The sequence below is a fragment of the Buceros rhinoceros genome, unplaced genomic scaffold (assembly GCF_000710305.1).
Source record: "Buceros rhinoceros silvestris isolate BGI_N320 unplaced genomic scaffold, ASM71030v1 scaffold23367, whole genome shotgun sequence".
Lineage (NCBI taxonomy): Eukaryota > Metazoa > Chordata > Aves > Bucerotiformes > Bucerotidae > Buceros > Buceros rhinoceros.
Genome location: NW_010421899.1, coordinates 35223 through 44283, shown reverse-complemented (window position 1 = coordinate 44283; position 9061 = coordinate 35223). Strand labels below are relative to the sequence as shown.

The following is a 9061-nucleotide window of genomic DNA, read 5'->3' as shown; positions in this document are numbered from 1 at the left end:
GGCGGCAGCCACCTGGCCGTCTGGAAACGTGCCTTCGTAGTGTTGATGGTTTCAGTCCGTGTCCTGACGGCTTCCTTCGCCGTGCCGAGTTCACGCTTCCAGCCTCGTAAAGATACCTCCTTATCTTAGTCGTGACGGCTACCCTCTTCTAGCTCTCCCTTGTTTCTAGGTGGACTGACACGAACTAATAGCGATCCTATAAATAATTTGTGTAAATAAAGAAATTGTAGTTAATAATTGATGTGTAGAATTATATCTCTCACATTCCTGAATGCTCTAACTTCTATTTGCTTCTCAAAAATTCAGCTGTGTGGAGTAGAGGCACCTTCAGTGAGGTACCCATGATGACTCCTGGTTACTATTTCAGTGGCTTGAAAAGAGCTGGAGAAAGACAAGGCTTAAAAGACAGAGGTGCAGTGTGCGCCCGTGAAGTTCTTTTCCTGTAGGTGAGGTGGAGCTCCATGCTCCAAGGCTGGAGGAGATCCCTCAAGTGCAGCGTAGGGTTACCAGTACTGTCCTCTAGCTCCACTTGGAGAAAATCGCTATTAAACCAAAGCTCAACCCCAAAGACGTGCATCCCTGTGGCTGCCAAGGGCACAAGGGTATAATTAATGTCCAAGCAGTGAAGGCTGGTGTTGACAGTTTGATTTCTGTGAGAGGAAGAGCACCCTGCAGACACTTGGTGGAGGAACACTGTCTATTTGCTGATCTGCAAGAGAAAAATAACATCTAGCAGAAATTAGAACAAAAGAGCGCTAAGGTGTTGTCCTGAGGGATCTAAGCCAGAGACAAGGCAGGCGTCTTGGCCGACAACTTGAAATGCATGGCATTATACCATCTGAAATGCATACCATTGTTTTCTGTACACCTGTAAGATTAGCAAACCACCTCCTGTGGGCATCTTTGGTCCTTCTTTCAGAGAGTCGTTGCTCAGGAGCTCTGTCAATGAGCACTTCACTTTTCAACAGGCTCATGCTCCCTCTGTTTGTTTTCTCTCTGTAGAGATGGTTGTATCAAAGCTGTGGGCCAGGCAGATGTTATTCGCAATCAGTTTTCAGGAGCAACTTTTGAAACAATAATTGACTGCTCCGGGAAGTGTGTGTTACCAGGTAGGTGTATTTTTTCATAATGATACAAAGCTGAATGATAGCAAGTGCTTACAGACACAGCAAAAGTGTATTAAACATCCTTCCATCTTTTTCGTCTGTATTGACTACTGGTTCGATGATATCCCATATTGAGGGGCAGAGGATTGTAGCTTCCTCATAAGGGGTGCTGCAAGGAGAAAATAGCAGCGCTTGGCGTGGTTTTTTGGGCTTAATGGTGGAGCTCTTTCTCCTCTTGGTTCGTTCTTACATCTGTTCCTCTGTATCATGGATCACCATGGTAACAACATAGCTGGCCCGCTGAGTGTTTTTTGAGTTTAGTGTCTATTTTCTGTGCCATTTCTACCCACGAGGCGTGGAGCTCAGTCTCTCCATCCTGCCTGCAGCTGATTGGAGGCGAGAGGGCAGCGCAGAATTTTAAGTCATGTACTCTGCAACTTTACCTGACCAAAAAACCAAAAACCCCAAAATAAACCTAGGCAAGTCTATTTCATGTCAAACTTTTCAAGTGGTGTTAGCACATGAGCTGTTACACCTCTGTTTTGATTGCAGTGGCCTTGGGCATCCATCAGTGTTGGTTTCACAGCTTGTACAAAAAGTCATCAAAACAACATGCAACTAATGCATTTACCTAGAGATGTTTCACATAAGGTGTCAGCCAGTACACTTAAAAAAAATTTGAAAGAAAGAAAATTAATAGCCTTTGAAGAAAATCCTAGCTTTTTGGTGGGTTGGATTTTTCTTTTTCTCTAACCAGAGAAGTAGAGTCTTTATAGAGGAGCTTCTGCTGCTCATTTAATTTACTTGCATGTTCATAACCTTTTCTCTTACACAGTGAAATAACCTGAGTGTACATTTACTTTGTTTCTTTAGGCCTGATAGACGCACATACACACCCAGTGTGGGCTGGTGACAGGGTACATGAGTTTGCAATGAAGGTAATGACATACAGAGCTGGGTTTTCCTTCCTCTTTTTCGTGCATAACTATTTCTACTTTCTAATGACTCCCATTTTTCGTCTTTAGAAAAGTGTGTAATTTCTATCAGATAGTCTGACTGAGGGGGGACGGATGATTTTTGAATACTGGTAGACTAAGGGAGGAGTGTTACAGCAGCCTTTGCAGCCAGCCTTGATGTATTTTTGTGTTAACTGAGGCAGTGCAGGAGTGCTGCCTTCTATTGCCACCTAAATCTTTAAATTTTTTTTTTTTTTTCCTGCATAAATGAATTTTTGAGCTAGAGATAGGTTTTCCTCTTGGGATCAGGGGTAAGCAAATCTTCAGAATAATTCTCCCTATGTGGCTTCTTACGTCATTTCTTTGCTTAAGTGGAAGGGAGAGAGGAGGGGGAGGATGGAAGAATTAACGGGGTGCTTTCTTTTCCCCTCATCCTTTTCTGTCTCACTGCAAAGAGACTTCAAGGCACTTTCCAGAATCCTTTGGTTAGAAAATGCACATTCTATAACTAATTGTATGGGGGGGTTGTTTTCTTTTTTTTTTTTTTTTTTTTCCCCCAACTGGGGAGGTGCCTACACTTTCCAGAATCCTTTGGTTAGAAAATGCACATTCTATAACTAATTGTATGGGGGGGTTGTTTTTTTTTTTTTTTTTTTTTTTTTCCCCCCAAGCTGGCAGGTGCATCCTATATGGAGATCCACCAGGCTGGGGGAGGAATACATTTTACTGTGGAACACACTCGGAAGGCCGCAGAAGAAGAGCTGTTCAATACTTTCAAACACCGACTTGAACGCATGCGCAGAGCAGGATCTACACTGGTTGAGTGCAAGAGTGGTTATGGCTTAAACTTAGAAACGGAGCTTAAAATGCTCAGGGTGATCGAACGCGCTAAGCAGTCCATGGATATTGGCATTTCTTCTACGTACTGTGGAGCTCATTCTGTGCCAAAGTAATAGGACTTGATTTTTCTTGCTCTTGTTACGTATTATTGCTTCATATTGAGAATTGGCTGTTATTTTCTGAAAGGTTCTTCTGCCCAGCCCTCCTAGAATATAACATATTTGAAACAACAGCCAGTGTTTACCGAAGGCTCTCCTAAATTTTAATTTGAAGGAAGATGGGGAAGCATTATTTAGTGGTTATTAAATACCAGCATAAGCGTATCAGAGAATCCTGCCTCCAGCTGATGCTCACACTGAACATAATGCAGATTACAGGGTTTCCTGTACCAAAGTTCTGCTTGGGTTTGCTGCTGCCCTTCAAGCTTAGTCTCTGCCATGATCTTTTATTTTGGCCTGCTAACAGAAAAAAATACTGTATTGATCTTTATGTACCTCAGTAAACGAAGCTTAATTATGCTTCCATGCAATGAAGAATTGCATATTTCTTATAGGTATGAGATGAGTAGAAGACGAATTAAATATGCTTAATCACAGCTATTTTGATGGCTCCAGTAGACATACCAGAACAAGCCAGCCTTTCTTACTTGGACATTTTTCCCCTATAATGAAAACAACATCTTCAAGTTACTAGATATCATTGTCTGAAACTACTAATGGGGGGTTTCAGCTAGGTGAGTGTATTTTGAGAGACTAAGTAGTAGGATGTTAGAAGACAAGGCATCCAAGATGCCAAACTTATGAAAAATACAATCTAACATTCTTCGAATAAAAAGTAACTTATGTTTGAGAGTGCATGAATTACAGTAGGTTTACATATTTTAATCTGAAGGGTTTTTTGATTAGATAATTTTATAAATAAACTAGTTATTGCATGTATTATTCAAATGTTTGCCAGGCGTCAAGAATGTTATTCTTATGGCTCTGTAATATTTTCTTTTCATTAGAGGGAAGACTGCTACTGAAGCCACAGATGACATTATCAATAACCATCTCCCTAAACTGAAAGAACTCAAACTAAGTGGTGAAATACATGTTAACAATATAGATGTGTTCTGTGAGAAGGGAGTCTTTGATTTGGAATCTACTAGGAGAATTCTTCAAGCTGGAAAAGATATAGGGTTACAGATTAACTTCCATGGTGATGAACTCCATCCGATGAAATCTGCTGAGGTACGTCTTTCTCAACATTCAGTTAAGCCATTTTTGCTCTAGTGAGAGGTGAACCTTTAAAAGAACTGCAATTTTCAAAACCGAGGTTTTCTTTTCTAAGACCTCATAAAACAGACCATTTGTAGGCATCTATTTCTATCAGACAAAGTGTGGCCCTTGGGCAGCTTTGGAGTTAAGGACGCGGGAGGAAGCCTTGACCTCTGGGACTAACATGCACTGCCTAATCAAACATTGACTTTGCTTATCTTCCGCATGGGATATGGATGGGGAAGGTGGATACCTGTGAACCCAAGAATGACAAAAACATGGTTTCTATGCAAATTGAAAAGTCTTCGTTCCTTGAATGTCCTCTTAGCCGCAACAAGTCAGATGTGCAGTGAGCGGTGATGGTTTTATCAAGAACAGGCTCCCAAATATCCTGATGAGGAAAGTCACTTTGGGACCATGTTTCACTATCATTTAAACATTGCTTCCTTCCTGTGGGGTCTGCTCAATTTAGTCTCTGCTATATTTAAAAAAAAAAAAACCAAACCAAACACAACCAAAACAACCAAAAATCCAAAAGCAAACCACAAACTTGATTGATCATAAAAGCCTTTTTTGTGCTTCACCATTGACAGCAGCAGTGGCATCACTAGTTCTACAACCAGTGTCAGTTTTGTCAACCATTTTCTGAGGGATACTTTGTGAGCAGGTGCCAATAGTGGTTTTATCCATAGCTGTCCTGTAGTTTGTACGTTAGTCAGCTAAAAATTTTTCCACTTGGTGGATGGTTAACACCTTTTTGTGATCAACTTTTCTTGCAGTAAATTAGCAGATATTTTGTTTCTGTATCCCATTTGTTCTTTCAAGCATTCTTCATGATTTTTCTTTTAGTAAATTTTACGTTAATAGTGAATTGTTTCCTCCAGTCTTTTGAAAACAACATTACTCACCGTTCTCAATTAATTCAGTAAAGCACTTGTCTTGAAAATTTGCTTAGCTTGGAGCTGAACTAGGAGCCCGAGCTATCAGCCACCTGGAAGAAGTTAGTGATGAAGGTATCACAGCGATGGCAAGAGCTAAGTGCGCTGCTGTCCTTTTACCAACAACTGCCTACATACTAAGGTAAGGCCGCTAGGCTGGACGAAAACCTCTGCAACAGCAATACCATGTTTGTGGTTTGGGGGTCTCTTACGTTAACAGCGTAAGGTTGTATCTATGCCTGCTGGATCAGTGAAGACAATCACAAATAGAAAGAGCTGAATGAGCTCCCTTATGTCTTGTTTCTGTTGGAGATCCTCAAAAATGAGGCACTACCCTACTTCTGAGGAGTCTCACAGTGGATTTGGAGTGGTTCAGTCAACATTGGAATTTAACCCTTATAGCAGGTTAAGGTAATAATCAGAGATACATTTAAGAAGAAAACTGGACTGGATTTCTTTAATCCATTTAGATTTTGAAAACTTAGTTTTCTTCTTTTCAAACAAATTATATCTGCAATATATGTATTAGCTCTCTTGCAGAATGTTTTGCTGGGAAATCGATCCTTTGGTTATCAAAAGAGCTGAACTGTGGGTAGCATTTTAAAAATCTTGTCTGATTTTACCCAGGCAACACTGAGCAGAATTGCCCTAAGAACACTATTTTTGATATGAAGATAGTGCAGATAAGCACAGCTGGATCAGCTGATTACCCCTAATGCCCACTGGGCCATGACCCAATAATACCTTCCCTCCTGTGAAGAGAACATTCTTGAGCTGATTTTGGTTTATTTTCTACAGCTCGCTTTCTGAGGCATTGATGGTTGTCCCATTGCCACCTTCTCACCTCTGTGTCTGTGCTTGTGTTCCTGTCTCTGGTTAGCTGTTTGTGTCCTGCAGTGGTGCTTTAGAACCACTGGCTGACTGCAGCTGCCTGCACCACCAGAACACAAATCTCGGAGGAGACACGTGGTCTGACAAACCGATCCCAGGCAGGGACGTATAGGAGACAACAGAGATGCAGCCGCCTGTGGGAAAGTCTGCAGCTGTAACTCATGTGTTAGGCCAGAGATTCCACGTGGTGGAAAGTTTATAACCTCAAGCTAAGTCTAAGGTGGGCAGAGCCATAGGAAATGATGTCTCGTCTGTTGCAGTGTCTGCTGCACTATTTACTGAACACAGGCCTCCCAGGCTAGTACACTTTAAGAAGAGATACAACAGATAACCGGTTTAAGAGTATTACAAGGCTGGAAACTGCACAATGTATGAAAAGTCGCGATGAGGCGATGTGGTACATCCTTTGCTGGCCTCCCTCAGCACTGATGGTGAGAGCTCAGACTTCTGTTTAACAACAGAGTTAACTCCCAGAGCATCGTGTTGTGCAGGAGCAGGTGGCATTTCCTCATAAATCTAAGCTAAGAGACTTCTATAGAGAGAGGGTTGGTTTACGCCAAATCTAAGCACTTCATTGAGATCTCATTTATTGTTCTTCTGTATTATCTGCAGTGCTTCTAAAACTGCTTTCTAAGCAGCAGTTTAATCTTTACTGTTACACTGGTTGATTTACAGACACCATGTTTGGCATTATTTGCTTTACAGTAATTATGTTCATAGAGTGTCTTTCCTGTGGCTGGTCCTTGCAAACATCTACCCAGGTTAATCCAGCGGCTGAACGATTAATTTAAAGTGGCTATCCCAGATATTGAAGTTATTGAAGGGATCTTTTGCATTAACATTGCTAAGTGAGAAAATCCCCCAACATTTACAAATTAAATTCACAGCCTCAGCTCACTATTTCAAATTGCCAACAGAAGCTGGGAAGGGACTATTGGATTGCTTTTGCTACTGCGCGTATTTGGGAGCCTGACTTGGAAGGACAAGAAAATTACTCTTTTTGAGAAATTTAGGTTTTCACCTTGTAAATCCTTAAGTGGCTCAGATCTGGAAAAGCACCAAAATTTCAGAGGCCCAGAGCCAGATGGTTGATAACTGGCTGCTGCCACATGCTGTTACTGCAAAAGCAGTGGATCACACTTGCTGTTTATGCTGTCTGTAGGGTGATAGGCAGGGAGCCAAGAGGAGAATTTGGTCTTCAGTCTCTGAAAGGATTAGTGCAACTGAAAGCAAGTACATAGCCAACTGAGCGATGACTTCTGCTCTTGTAATTCGTCATGTTATGAGTATGTGAATTTTATTGACAAGTGTCTTTTTCCCAATAGACTAAAGCAACCTCGAGCTAGAAAAATGTTAGAAGAAGGAGTTATAGTTGCTCTTGGCAGTGACTTTAATCCGAATGCATACTGTTTTTCAATGGTAAGCTGTTCCTGATACCTATGACATCTCATACTGGTACAATTTTGTGTGTAGATCTTGCACACTTAAAATAGTCTTCACATCTGCTGGATGCCCTGCTTGAACAACTGCTCATGCTTATTTATGTGTGATGGTAGAATTTGCCAGAAATTCTTGAAACCAGAAGGGGTTCTACTCTTCATATTCAATGAAAGGCTTATAAAAAGTCTCTCAAAGTTCCCGATTTTAGAGTTGTTACTTTGGACTTGGCAAGATTTACATTACACAGGACAAGGAGGGAGGAGAGCTCTTAGGGGTTTGAGAGATGAACAGCTTTATTTTTGTTACTCCCATTTTCCACTTAACTTGCCGACTAGCCTATGGTGATGCATCTGGCCTGTGTAAACATGAAGATGTCAATGAATGAAGCACTAGCAGCTGCCACCATTAATGCGGCTTATGCTCTGGGAAAATCGGACACGCATGGCTCCATAGAGACTGGCAAGCAGGGGGATCTTGTTGTCATAAATTCATCAAGGTTTGTTCTTCCGTTGTTGTTTGAAACGTAATTTAACGTAAGGGACTTTGTCACCATGTCTGGATGGTGGAGAGGTTAATGAATTTCTCATGCTTTAGAAGTAATTTTCATCTGAAAAAAAGCTAGCATTTTAGACCCACTTTCATTCTCCTTAATCACTCCAGTGGTATGTAAAGCCTAAGATATTTGGGGATAACATTACAAATAATCCATGCCTAATTACAAATTATCTCAAGATAATAGCTCTTTATTTTGTGGAAGGAATTGTCTACTGATTTGTATGTTAACTCGCTATATTCATGCAACAAGAGATCAACATGTAGACGTGGAATAGTGTTTTCCCATGGTTCAAGCAAATAGTTTCTAATTGCTGAGTATACAAGGTGTGTGACCCGTTTTTATGCAAGTCCGTATGTTCTTAAAAATCTTGTTGTCTTTTCAGGTGGGAACACTTGATCTACCAGTTTGGGGGCCATGAGGCATTGATTGACTATGTTATAGTTAAAGGAAAAGTCATCTATCAAAATGAGAGATATGGGACAATGAGCAGTTACTGAGAGAAGAGAGTAATTTAGGAAGCTACTGTAATCAAATAAGCATGGAGTGTTTCAAAGCAATGGTCAAATTAGATTTGTAGCTACTGGTAAATTGTTTGCCTGCTCACCTTACCAGCCTTCTTATTCGAATAAACTTTACCAAGCATTAGCCGTTTGGTGTGTCATCACATCTGCTGACCTCTCCACTGCATGAAAATAATTGTATCCATTTGAAATAAGATGGTTTCCAAAAATAGTTTCCTATATATTTTTAATCTATAAAATTATTCTTGAAAATAACCCGAACAAACCCCCAATGAAAGAAGAAGTTTGGATCCAAGTAGGATTTATTGAGAAGAGTGATGTTAAGTCACCTGTGACAGGCATTTGCATTTGGAATGGCCCTTGACAGTGCTGGGAGGCCACAGCATCCCAAGGCAACATTCATAGCACCTGGGTCTGCTCAGACTCAAAGTAAGGAGATACCAGGAACTAGGTGATGCTGGGAAGCACAGTATCTTACCTCACCAAAATACCAAGTCTCCTGGTTTCTGCAGCCTTGAAACACGGTGGGAGGCAGTAGCTGGGAGCCCAGCAAG

At 41.1% G+C, this 9061-nt stretch overlaps 1 protein-coding gene across 1 annotated transcript; it reads left to right on the top strand.

The window, feature by feature from the left end:
* Positions 1-1002: 1002 nt before the first annotated feature.
* AMDHD1 (amidohydrolase domain containing 1) lies at positions 1003-8483 on the top strand (the record flags this gene model as incomplete). The annotated part of the gene is made up of 8 exons (XM_010139867.1): positions 1003-1109; positions 1980-2044; positions 2734-3011; positions 3909-4134; positions 5117-5241; positions 7316-7409; positions 7766-7926; positions 8369-8483. Coding segments are annotated over 8 exons (1171 nt in total), but the record flags the coding sequence as incomplete, so codon positions are not given.
* Between the last annotated feature and the right edge of the window lie 578 nt (positions 8484-9061).